General features: G+C 42.4%; 3 protein-coding genes across 16 annotated transcripts in view; 1 reads left to right on the forward strand and 2 right to left on the reverse strand.

Moving 5' to 3' along the window:
- The window catches only part of MYO1E (myosin IE), a 90,224-nt gene extending 89,027 nt beyond the window's left edge, over positions 1–1,197 (forward strand). For all 5 annotated transcript variants that reach the window (XM_080396584.1, XM_080396583.1, XM_080396581.1 and 2 more), the window contains one exon: positions 109–1,197. In XM_080396584.1, coding sequence (XP_080252710.1) covers positions 109–185 — 77 coding nt within the window. In that variant the 3' untranslated portion in view covers positions 186–1,197. The remainder of the gene's footprint in view (positions 1–108) is intronic.
- A 1,454-nt stretch (positions 1,198–2,651) lies between these two features.
- On the reverse strand, positions 2,652–7,885 carry CCNB2 (cyclin B2). Its single transcript, XM_080396667.1, has 9 exons — positions 7,734–7,885; positions 6,547–6,675; positions 6,341–6,466; positions 5,779–5,949; positions 5,538–5,696; positions 4,976–5,212; positions 3,947–4,087; positions 3,243–3,353; positions 2,652–2,941 (listed from the first exon to the last, which is right to left on the reverse strand). Exons 1-9 carry the CDS (start codon positions 7,761–7,763, stop codon positions 2,837–2,839), a joined length of 1,209 nt encoding a protein of 402 aa, XP_080252793.1. The 5' UTR covers positions 7,764–7,885; the 3' UTR covers positions 2,652–2,836.
- Positions 7,886–8,668: 783 nt separating this feature from the next.
- RNF111 (ring finger protein 111) overlaps positions 8,669–13,041 on the reverse strand; it is a 60,956-nt gene continuing 56,583 nt past the window's right edge. For 7 of the 10 annotated variants that reach the window (XM_080396615.1, XM_080396616.1, XM_080396618.1 and 4 more), the window contains 2 exons: positions 12,246–12,373; positions 8,669–11,681 (listed from right to left, as the gene is read on the reverse strand). In XM_080396615.1, coding sequence (XP_080252741.1) covers positions 11,564–11,681; positions 12,246–12,373 — 246 coding nt within the window. In that variant the 3' untranslated portion in view covers positions 8,669–11,563. The remainder of the gene's footprint in view (positions 11,682–12,245; positions 12,374–13,041) is intronic. The other 3 variants (XM_080396611.1, XM_080396614.1, XM_080396613.1) reach the window with 1 other exon arrangement.

A 13,041-nucleotide genomic window follows, 5' to 3' on the forward strand; every position in this document is an offset into this window, starting at 1 on the left:
AGTCCTTCGCAGAAAGGCTCTCACCATGCGGAACAGCTTGGCAAGGCTGCCTCGGGAAGTACACAGAAAGGTTTACAGAACCTCACCACTTACCTTGCTTTGTCGCAGATCCTTCTGGCTGGTGGACAGGAAGACTACGAGGGAAGCAGGGCCTGTTTCCCAACAATTATGTCACCAAGATATAAGAAACTGTCAGACAAAAATTGGCGTGAAGTTACCAGTAGTTGAAGATGTCTTCCCTTGCCTTCAGGACCCTGTTCTTGTGAGAGCTGGCATTCTCAGCAGTACTTTCACCGGTAAAGTTGTAGATGAGCAAGAAGAAAGTGACCCACAGCGCCGACTTTGATCTTTCATCTTGGGAGCATACAGCAGTGGACATACCGACTGATTATTTATTATATTTAAACCTGGTTTTAACACCTAGTAAGTGAAGAATGCTCAAACCTACCATCTTCCTGAAAGAGGAAGGTGCTTTGCAGTCTAGAACCAGGGACTTTGAAAGGGGTGTATTTAGTAAGTGCCTTCAGCTAAATATTGGTAAACCTTTTAATTATCTACTGAAGATAATGTTAAATGCACATTTCCTCTAATGCACATCAATCCGGGGAACACGTTAAGTATGCTGCTACACGTCAAGAAGATTTAGGCTCATTTGAGATGTTACCATCTATAAACCCACTGTGATGGTGTATTTAATTCTGTACAGAGTTGTAATGGAACTGGTTTGTGTTTGCTGATGCGTTTAGGGACTCCAACGGGCACTACAGGAAGTTACAACAGAAACCTGTGTAGTGCTGTATGCTAAACAACGTTACCTTCAAGATTTATATTATAATATGGCTGGCCCATGTTGGATTTATGTTTAATGCTCTACCTGTTATAAGAAGTGTCTTTATGCAGAGCTGTACATTTATAGAAACAGATCATATACTGTATATAAAACATGAGTATGATAGAAACATGTATGAATGTATAATGTAGTATTCCACTGTTCTTATTAAGTAGTTCTACTAGAATTTTTATGCCAGGTACTTACAGATTATGCACTACTCCTTTTAAATGGCAAAAGCAAGCGTTATTGCTCAGCTCCGATTGCCTCCCACACCAGAGTGGCTGCTCCTTGCCATACAGTTATCAGCATTCATGCTTTGCCTTCTGAACCTCCATAAAATAAACCACAAGCAGCAGTCAGCCGAACAGGTCTGTTCTCCGTGCAGTTTGTTTTCAGTTATGTATGCACACAGATCCATCCGCAGCGCCTGCTGGCTTTCACTGCACCACCTGCTTGAAGAGAAGAATCCCCTTCCTTTGCTCCAAACCATTTTCACCACAGCTGAAGCGCTGTGCGTTACACGTTTCCTCATTAGGAGCAGTTAAGAAAACCTGCATACATTAAGTAGAGTAAGCTTTCAGCTACAGCTACAGATCCCCTCCCTCCTAAACCACTGCGCCCGAGCCTAAGTTAGGCACGCTTAAATTCCATGGCTGAACTCTAGAAGCTAGAAACTAGGGCCTCAGTCCAGGGGGAAATCACATACACACAAGGGATCGATCACATTTTTCACAAGGCTATTTGCAGCAAGTGCTGGGCTTACTCATCCTATGGGAGAGAAAAGTCCCCTATGGAACAGGAGATAACCAGTAGCATCAACATCCTTCACACAAGGGGGAGCACGGGGTCCAGGCCGTTTCTGTAGCAGTGGACACTTGCCTTTTGCATCAGCCCGCACGCTCAGGCAAGCACTGGGGAAGTGACCGGTGATGAGTTCAGTAGAACTTTGAGAATACCTGGGGGTCTGTAAACATAACAATACTTATACAAGACCCCGTTAAAAAATAGGCTTAAATGAGGTATTGAGGTAGAAAAGTTGCATTACTTTTATGCTTGTATTCCTTGAGCATACCCATAACGATGTTTATTAGCTACAAAGGAAAGCAAAATGTTAAATGATAAGGAAAAATCTATTTATGGTGGGGGTTGACTATATTGTCCCAGGTATAGAGGTTTATTGGGGGATGGTGACTGCACAGGCAATTAAAAGCTAGGGGTGGGGTGGGTGGGTGTCCAGGAGATGCAGCAGGTTCCAAGAGCTGAGCTGGTTCAAAAAGTCTCATTCCTATAGTTCCATGTACAGCCCCTGCACACTGGTTAGCATCACAGGAGACTCAAGATCTTCCTGCCTTAGCTCCCTTTGTTTAGGTACACAAACCCAGAGAACACATTGTCTTACGTTCACCTAAACACAAAGATTTAGGTGGCTAGTATGTCTTAGAGCCAGCCTACTACCTTCCCCAAACTTGAAGGCAACAAACCACAGGAAAAAATATAATCCTGTATACTTCTTCAGGACAAGGCACTGAAATAAAGTATGTTATTTAGTATCTTTTAAGGTACATCATGAAAACATGGAACTGTCTGCTTGCTCTGTCTTACCTGAAGAGCCAAACCAACAAGTTCCCAAATATAACTCACTATACACCCTGGAAATTCTCATTGGAAACAACTACTGAGAATAATCATCCACATCTAACAGCAAGTTGTATCAATCACCTATTTAGTCAAATGTCCTGCTCAAGACACGAGACTGCACACACGTCTAGACAATGCCTTAAACATTAATTGGCAAAGTAGCTGGTTTTTGTTGCTTGGGTTTTTTTTTTAAAAGAGAGGAGCTTTATTTCTAGATCGAGTCGCGTTACAAAGCACATTTAAAATTTCACCTTCCGAGTCTGAAATGTCTGTGGTAATGCTGGAATCCTAAAAAGAACAGTAGTTTTGCCTCAACAGGCGAATAAGGACAAAGTGCATATACCACCAGGATGTGGCTGCCTAGGGTTATCCTGATAGTGATAAAGCCAGGTCCTTGATAATCGTGCCACTCAGCTGAGGAATTGTGCTGATCATCAGTAGTTCTCTACTCGCATACTTGTTCTTTATAGCCTGCAGACAAAGGAAAAGTGTTACAAAAGATTTACACATAGAGTATTAACGTTCAGGCAGATAATTTCGGGTGAAATTAGCCCAACTGCTTGGAAAACAAGCAAACAAACAAGTGAACTGGGTCGCAACGTAGCAAGAGCAGTTTGTCAAACACTTTTTGAGTTGCTACTAATGCAACTTGCTCTCGCAGGCTTTAAGAATAGCATATACTTAAGAAAATATACAGAACATTTACCTACAGAGCCACAAAATGCAGCACAGGCATTTCTACAACATTAAAGATTTAAGCAGTTATACTTACAATGTATTTGGTTAATGTCTCATTTACTTTGACCACGTTCTTGGCCATATGTTTCATCGTCATCACAAGGCTGTCTTCTGTATACCCAGTGTAGTACTGGTGCTTCGTACCCTGCAGCACAACGGGAAGAGACGTGAGATTTAGGAGGTGGGGGATTGCTGCTCAAGGCGTGATCACTTCAGACAGCAAATGCCCTAAGCTTCATGGCTTAGCCTTGAGTGCTAGGCACTGCAGTACTGTCAGTTCAGGCGACAGATCCAGAGTAACATCTGGCACATAGTAGATGTCTGGACACATCAATGCCAAGAAGCAGGTTTCTGTGCTGCACAGAAGATAAAAGAAGCAACCCTTGCACGAGTAACCCCTAGTTGAATTACAATTCACTACTTGTGGTCCACGATTTCATTGTTCTACACTTACTGTGAGATTAGGAAAATCTACCGTCTTTACTTACAATGTGACCTTCCATAACTCAATACATTCAGGAGAAAAATCCTTTCTTATGAGTGTTCACGCAGAAAAAGAACATTTTTAGTGGTATATTCCATTTTCTGTCTGCAACTATGCATCAGGCTGTCCAACTGTCATTGATCGCCAACATTATTACTGACCTAAATGCAATTTTCTGAAGCTGTGGTTTTAATGGTTCAATCAATTGACTAAAGGAAAAAACTCTTAAAAATGAATCAGATTAAAATACTTACCCATTTTTCATGTCCCAGAATCTTTTGGGACAAGCATAACGCAGCAGCTGCAATCTCTGAAGGACGATGATGAACCATGTCGTAGTCTATCAGTGTCAGCTCCATCAGGTATTTTGCTAGTGTATGTTGCTTCGCATCAGCCTATCAGATTGAAAGCTCGTTAATTCACGAAGTCTTACTTCACCGTATCGTAATAATTTGGGATTGTTTATTGCATTCATTAACTGACAAAACAACAACAGTCAACAAAATCTTTATTTAGGGACCATAGTCTCTAACAGGCACTTGCCTCCAAGTCAAGACCAGAGGCCAAACCAGTCTAGTCTAGCAGCCATTTGCAATTTAGACACAAAATGAGGATTTTAACAGAAAACTGCAGTGCCAGGCACTGCTGTGCCCAACCGGGGGCACAAGTGTATATGTAATACGCTTTGGTGAGGGGTGGGGGCAGGCAATGGTGGCATGGGAGAAGCAGTAGTGTAAAATGAGTTAAGGAAATGCCTACTAAAGCAGTCCGCTAACTTAAAGAGCTACCCTAGTGGTCTGTTGAGGTACCTGAAGCCCACTTCAAGTGTGGGCAGTTCACTTGAGCATAACTACTGAGGAGGGAAAAAGGGGTCAGGTCAAAGAGGAATTTCATCTTTTAATTCCTAAATAATAAAATATTTGTATCCAAAAATTATGAACTGCAACACTGCTCACTTTTTACTAAAGTAAACACCTGATCACCAGACAAAAGATTACTCTAAAAGCAAGGGTTCTGCTTTTAACCCTTGTTTAATTTACCCTAACACAGTAAAATTACTGCCACTAAGATTGAACACAGACCTCAGTGAACAGAAATGTGAACTGCTACTGGCTGACAGAGTGACGTTATCATGCTAATCCACATGGTGGAGTTTCACAGCTGAATTTTTCCTACATACAGCATGTAAGCAGAAAGCAAGTAAGATCACATGACAAAAAGCCAGAAGCAATCCTAACAGACTTTATACAGGTAAGTTCTAGACAATGAGGACAAGTACCCACCTTCCCAGCTTTTGATGCTCTTCTTAAGAAGTGAATTGGAAGAGGTCGTCCCAAATCAAAGTTTAACTCTTTAAGAATCGTAATCTCCATTTCTCTAACTTCATCACTGGTGTAGGCATTATCAGTAATGTAAACAAAGTCTGCTATGTCAGGAGAGTACATCTCCTCGTATTTTGAGGCTAGAAGCAGTGCTGTTACACCCACCAGCTGAAGCCTCTTGCGAGATACTGCATGACTCTGAAATACAGGAGTTTTAAGAAGTAGGCCTTAGTGTCAAACTCTGAACAGATTCTAATTTGTCAGTGTAAAATACCAGTACAACAGTGCTCATTCTTATAACATAAATGAGATTTTCCCCTTTGAGTCAGAAATGTCCCTACAATGACAGGCTCAAAGAGAACTGCAGCCGCAGTTAAGATGCTACATTATACAGAGCTCTTATACAGCCAGCAGGTTCTATAGATTCTTAAATGTATGAAGAAAGCATAAATCCTAAACTCCTTTAAAAGTACAGTCACTGAACGAGCCTCCTAACCCAAACAAGAGTTGAAAAATATCTTACTTGTAAGAAGCGATCCATAATTGCCACACACATATACAGTGTTTCCTGCAAGAGCTGGAATCTTGAGTGGACCTGGACAAGCCAGTCAACTAAAATTGCGCGCATACGTCCATTGATCGTCTTCCCATCAAGGTAATGTGGGTGGACTGATTGCTGCAGCTGTTGGAGAAAGAGCTGTGTGAGATAAACACAACAAGATAAACACTATAGTGCAAAGCAGCACAGAATCCATATATCGTACCTCAAGCTCTCTCAGATACAGATAGATATCTTTTACGTAGTCACTACACAGTTGAGGATTCCCCCAGTCATCAGCATCAATGTCTTCTACGTTGTTGAGCAACACATCAGAAAAGGCTTGGCACAAATCCTTCTCTTCCATAGACACATCCATAGGGACAGGAGACAGAACCTAAGGAACAGATCATAGCGCTTACACATTTATTAAGCTGTAACGCTCCTTTGTTTCCACATTTTTCCAGTTACTAGTACAATTTCTTAGGACAGAAGAAGTTGAAACTGAGCTCGCATTCTAGCGTGACAAGCTTTCACTAAGATGCTGTACAAACAGAACTGGAAGACTTTGTAATAATTGCCAGCTAAAGCAGAAACCATTCAGTACTTCAACAGCTATTTGTACCAGTTTAACGTTAGTCTTTAAGTACAACATGCATTAAACCAAAGCCTCAGTGCAGACGTGTTGCTTTTTCAGCAGGGAAGCGAGATACATCCTATGTATTCTGAAGTTAGAGCTCCAAGTTGCAAGACAAATTAAGAATCAGAGCAGTATCATTACTTCCTACCTTTGGAACACCATTTTCTTTCAATGTTTGATTTGCAGCAGCTGGAGGTTTAGGCAGTGCAGTTGCATTTACGATCTTACTGGGGCCTTTTGTAGGTTTTGTGGATGCTTTGCAGCATTCTGTTTTCTGTAGTGAAAACATTTACTATTAGCATGGAACTAGTAACACATCTTTTCCTTACAGCTAGATTTTAAATGTTCCTTTACCTTAGTTGCATGGGTTCCTCGTGTCACAACTTTATTTCCTATTTCTTCCAAAGCAGCCCTTTTACCAGCAAGGCGAGTTTTGGCTTTACTTTTAAGATCAATCACAGCATTCTCCATCCCTCTAGTGACCTAAAGCAATAAAATTCAAATTACAGCTTAGAGTCAGAAACCAACATATTTAATTTTCAGAAGCCTAACTCCATTACGCACTCACCATCCCTGTACCGCTGTACCTCTGCGCGTGTTATCCCTATCCGTTACTCAACCAGTTTTATTTCCTACCCGTTCACATATGCTCAGAGGACAAACAAAGCAACTCCTTTGTTAGGTACCTACCATGTAAGTGAGAAAGCTGATACTACGCGTACAAAAATAAGCATTCTTTGTTACGTATAGCAAAGAAGCCACCAGGTTTAAAGAGTTTCTTGGGGAGTTTAGGTTAAACTGTCACCGTAGAAAACAGGTTCTTGGGTCCCCTTCACGCACCTTCCCATGGAGGCGCTGGAATCCCCCCCTCCCTCCCGCAGCCCCCGCACCGTGAGGGGGAGGGGCGGGAGGCGAAGGCCAGGTGCGAGCTTGGGGGCAGTGCCAGGTGAAGTGGGACAAACCTGGGGGGGGAACGGGGGACACGAGGGCAGCGCGCCCCCCCCCGCCCCGCCTCACGCACAGCTCAGCCCGGCTTCAGCCCCCCCCCCCCAGCTCCCAACCCCTCCCTCCCCGCCCCCCCAACCCCGCCTCAACGGCAGGCCCCACTCCACTCCGGCCGATGCCCACACCACAGAGGCACAGGGGGGCTCCCGGGCCGCTAAGGCGCTAGGAGCGGCCTCCCCTCAGGGGCGCGCCCCCCCCCCCTTCCCCTCCGCCCCCCCCCCCCCTCCCCCTCCGCCCCCCCCCCCCTCCCCTCCCGCCCCCCCCCCTTCCCGTCCCCTCAGGGGCGCGCCCCCACCCCTCCCCTCCCCCTCCCCTCAGGGGCGCCCCCCCTCAGGGGCGCGCTTCCCCCCCCTCCCCTCAGGGGCGCCCCCCCCTCCCCTCCCCCTCCCCCCCCCATTCCCTCCCCTCAGGGGCGCGCCCCCCCCCCAGCCTCCCCTCAGGGGAGCGCACCCCGCCCCCGCGTTCAGCTGCCTCAGGGGCAAGGGCGGCAGGATCTAGGGGCGGCTGGCCCCTGCCGCCGCACCAGCGATACTCACAGGGGCGCGGCGCGACACCGGCAACGCCATAGCAGAGAGTATAAGGGACAGCCGTGGCCACTCGCCCCCCTTCTCACTCACACTCGCCCACCTCCAGCAGCTCCAGCGACTGGAGCCTCACGCCGCCGCGGAGCCTTTTAAATCCCCTCTCCCGCTCGCCTATTGGGCAGCTTCGTACGATGCACGCACTGGATTGGCTCGCCCTCTCAGGCCCCTCCTAAGCAGGAAACGGTTTGAACGGTTTCCGGCAGGCGGGCCGGTGCGCAGCGGGGGGGCGGGGCCCCGGTGCCGCGGGTGCCCTTGGCCGCCTGGCCCCCGGCTGGCCGCAGCCTCAGAGCCGGGGAGGGCTTACGGCGGCCGGAGAGCAGCCGGGTGCTCAGCAGAGCGTGGAGCCAGCCGCACGCCGCAGCAATTCCCTCAGGGTTCCCGCAGGCCGTGAGGGAGGAGGGGGGGCAGCTAGGACCGAGCTTGGTTGAGCCGCTGGGCCGGGGTTCGGGAATCCAACGCCACAGCAGCTGCCTAAACTGACATAAAGTTGTAATTCCTACTGCTCTGCGGTGGCCTAAACTGACAGAAAAGTCCAACTACGACTATTCTGCCACTGCCTCCACTGACAGAAAGGCCTAGCTACAGCTATTCTGCCACCTCCCAAAACGAGCATTGCATGTTTACTCGCATCACATCTGCACAGATTTTTTTATAACCTTCCTAAGGTCAGCTGTCCTGAATTCCCGAGTATCCGGATGGTTCTCTTTACCACCGCATTTAACTGTGGCTAAGTGCTGATCCTTCACTGAGCAGCTTTTTTTCTTGGTCAGCACCTGTAAGAACGCCATGTATGAAAAAGAATTTTTACTAGACCAAGATTTCAGAGGGAACACAAGGCAAAAGGGGAAAAAAAAAGCCAACTTCCGTAAGAAACAGATTTTGAATGATACCAGTCTAACGTTTTATTTATTGCATACAAAAGGATTTCTTGACAATGGAATTTTATATGAAAAGTAATTTGATGCATACTGTTGAGAATCTTCAAAGTCAAAGATGCCGCAGAAAACTTAAGGCAATGCATCTAAGCATATAAAGCACAGTAAGTGGTGGAAATTCTCCAAATCAAAAGCCTATTCTTTTTCCTTCCCTTAAATTATGGTTAAGCCACAACTTTCTGGAACAGAAGTAGGCTGCAGCTTTATTAGCCCCTGCAATAGCACGTAAGATCAGAACACTGCGATTCCTGGAAAATACGTAAGTGTTCAACATCACATTACAATGATATGCATACATTTAAAAGCAAGACAATATCAGTAGCAGTTATAAAACAAGTCAATCCATGGACCACTAAAATACCTCTAGTACCAGGCACCCAAATCAGGTGCATACAAGATTTCCTAAAAGGTAAAATAAAAAAAAAATAATAAATAAATTCCCCAAACCTGTGCTTCTTTGTCCTGTAAGAAAGTCAAAATAGATTCTACCACATACCCAGGGTCTCAATTATTTCAGAGGCCCCATTTGTTGGTTGTTTTTTTGTTTGTTTTGTTTTGGGGTTTCTTTTGTCCCATAACTCTCAAGTACCTTCTTGGAAACTTTTGCAAGTGAGTATCATCAGACTTCAAGCATCAATGGTCAACTAACATCCCTCCTTTTCAACAGTCACTGACAAACACAAAGTGTCTGTTCAGTCCTTCCAGTTATGTTTATTCATTTTTACCAATGCAGCTTCAACTTCATACTCACTTTTAAGTTTCCTACAGCCAAATGTTCAAGAAGCTTTACCATAAAACCATGTCAGGTTTTGAAGCAGTCAAATCACATGTTGCTTCTCTCCCATATCCCCCATTGTACAAGCACAAAGTGGTTTTCAGTTCAGTTTTAAGCAATGCAATTAAGCTTGACAACGTCCATTTATCACACATGCTGGAATAAAACCTCTCTCCACTTAAACCCTCAGTGCCAGAGGTGTTAAGTTTGCTGCCAGCAACAGACACTGCACTGGCAAATGCTACTCCTAACAGATTAGGGGAAAAAAAAAAAAGGAAGCAGCTTTAACCAGACAAAAACAGGCATCAAATTAGATAAGGTAATATTTATAAATGGGTCACTTTTTTTGTGTAAACAGTTAATCTTCTAGGTTTACTGTAAACCATTTTACACTTAATCTGAATATGAAAGACAAAGACAAGAGAAACTGAAGGTATTTATTATTCAATCCACTTACAAAGCAGGTGGCTTAATGCAAGCTTACTGACATGTTTGTATATGATCCCCGAGGAACATCTTTTCCAAAGCGACAGTAATACTGTCTCAATGTTTTTGCACATTTGCATTTTGCAATGTTGAGCACATTTAAATAAACTATAAACTATTCTATATGTGAAAGAATGTTGATGAGCAACTTGAATCCTGATGTGGATTAAAACCTCCTCCAAAGGCGAAATGTTAGTACATTATAACTTAATTCTATATACTATATTATGCAGCAAATCTTAACTATAGAAAATATTTCAATCAGTGATGGACTGTTGGTAATTTATAAAGAGGGAATCTATGATCAAGGCAAAAACTAGGTAACCACATAATTTGTGTCTAGTTTCTACAGAAATTTACAGGCTTTCAATTTACTAATGAAAAATAAAACAAGAGACAAGTGGATTTAGCTAACTTTATTAACTTTAAAACTAATAAAAATCCCAAGACAAGCCTGGAATCCTTAAAAGTTCTATGAATGCATGTATACCTGCCAAAAAAAACCCAACCCCACCAAAAAACAGAAAAAAACAAAACCCCTGCAGCTCTAAGTCCTTATTGAATGGTTTTATATTTAAAAAAAAAAAAAAGCCAAACAAAAAAAACCCCAACCCCCCCCAAAACCCTTCAATGTGCGCAGATATTTCAACTTAAGTTAGCAGAAGACCAAACAGATTCTAAGCTCTTTCTCCATTTCCCTAATAATTCTTTCAATCTGCAAGTATCTAAAATCCAGCTAACTGAAATCAACATTTAGTGTTCACTAGAGCTGTTTCACAGCAGCAAAATATTTAAGTTAGGGATTCAAATTTCTAGACATAGGAAGAAAATGATAAATACAATCTGAACAGCAGTCTAAATGTTTTAATATTGACATTCAAATATATCTGCATTGTGCTGAAATTTTAAAAATGAACACAAAAATCCTATCAGACAAAAACTCTGGTGATGAGTATGCTATACGTATCGGTCAAACTGAATATAGTTCATATTCTGTTCCCAGTATTAAGGATGTTATTTGACTCAGAACTGATATTGTAAATATACAGCAGCCATTTTTTCCTAATTAAGGAATGTCTCAATACATAATATTATCCTTTTCTAGATGATCTTTATACATTTAAACTAAAAATATACGATCGATTAAATTAAGGAATCCGAGGTTAGTAATGAGTGAAATCATACTTTCAAAGCTTGATACTATGTAAAACAAACAAAAAAAAAAGAAAAAAAAAAGACCACACAATTCTACTTACTAAAGCAGCTAATCTTGCCTGCAAGTTTGGGGTCACAAAGCCCATAATATGTGCAAACAAATGCAATACAAGGAACCATGCAAAAATACAGTAATGAATTAAAAGAAAAAATGTAAAACCTAAAAAAAAAAGTTTTATAAATACACTGAAACTCAGCTGTCTTCTACATAAACTGTAGGTCTAGCATTAGTTGTACCATATAGCAGAGCCAGCACTCTAGGTTCAATGCTTCCAAATCTGCGCAGGTAAGTCATGCCATCTTTGGTTGACTGCAGTACCAGGAAGGACGAGAGGGAGCAAGAGGGAGGACAAGAGTTTTGGAAAGCGGTGTCAACTTTCACTAGGCAGTTGAGCCTCAATGTCCACTCTGCAAATGGGGCACTTCTTGTTAGTAATCAACCACTGATCTACACATACCTGGTGGAAAAGGTGCATACATGGAAGGCGCCTGTCATCAGAACAGAAAAACATCAGTGTTAGTAAAGCATTTCTGTATCAGATACCTTTTGGGGAAACAGTCATGTGGGATTTGCTACTGAGGTGCTTATTGTTTTTGTATGTGCATGTTTTTCCAGAAGTTTCACTAGCCTTTCCAACTGGACCTGCATTTTGTCTAGTTTCAAGAAGAAATGGATACAGGCAAAGTAGTCAAGCATCAGCTAGCTTCTGCTGTATCACACTGATTTAAACCTGTTACAGCTGAAGTAGCATTACTCCATAAAAACTACATTTGACAGTCCTCACTAATTCAGGGCTTGGGCTCATGTTATAAGACAGGCAGTCAACTTACGTAAGACCACAAGAAAATAACCTGCATTCTACCCAAAGGCAATACAGACTGAATAATGCATGTTTTTCAGTTGCAACTTGTTTTATTTATTGGCTCAATTACAGGTAAGTCTTTAATTGTAACTGTTAACCTAGGTATTGCAGAGTGTGTACCATGTTCAAGTATGGCCTCAAAGGCAGGACATTAACAGTACATTCTGATCTATTCAGTGGTACTATTTACCTGACATCTTCACCTTCCTCCAATATAGACAAACAGATGGTACACTTTTCCTCTGTGTCTTCTTCTGTTCCTTCCTCCCCATCTTGTTTGCAGTGCAGTTTCCTCTGTGAGAACCAATCAGTTGTTACCTTATTAGTAGAGATGACATTATTGACAAACTGAGTAAAATCTGTTTTTAATACATATTCAACACATACTTCTTTGAAAACATTTCGTAAGATTTATTCAAATGTATTTGAGCCAAAACAATCGAGAACTAGCACTTGGAGCAAAATCACAGGACATTTCAAATTTAACTACTGTTATGTGAATATATTAATTTCATATAGTTGCAACCAGTCCTTTTACTTGGAAGATATTTATACACAGACAATATTTCATTCATGAAGAGGCAAAAAAAATAATATCCTTTCAAACCTGGTATCTTAAGTCACTATTTATCAAGTGTGAAAGAACACTACGTAAAGATGGATGGAATTCTATCTTATGGTATAATAAGTTGTCTCTCAGTTGGAGTTTAAGTTGTCAAAATTCTGTAACAGATTCAAAAATTCCTAGTGTCCCAGGCTTCCTAATGTGATCAAAGGTTAAAATGATACCAAGCAAGTAAGCATCATGAACAATTTGTTGCAAAAATGAAATCTTACTTTATTTGATGGGTTATCACTGAAGTCTGTTGACAATTCAGCTATTACCAATAGTTATCTCACTGCTCACAAGGTTATTCATAACTGCTAGACAAGTTATTAAATCATATCAAACCACTTTCATTTACCACATTACTGTAGGTCTTTAT

Source organism: Falco punctatus (assembly GCF_963210335.1).
Source record: "Falco punctatus genome assembly, chromosome: 7".
Taxonomy (NCBI): domain Eukaryota; kingdom Metazoa; phylum Chordata; class Aves; order Falconiformes; family Falconidae; genus Falco; species Falco punctatus.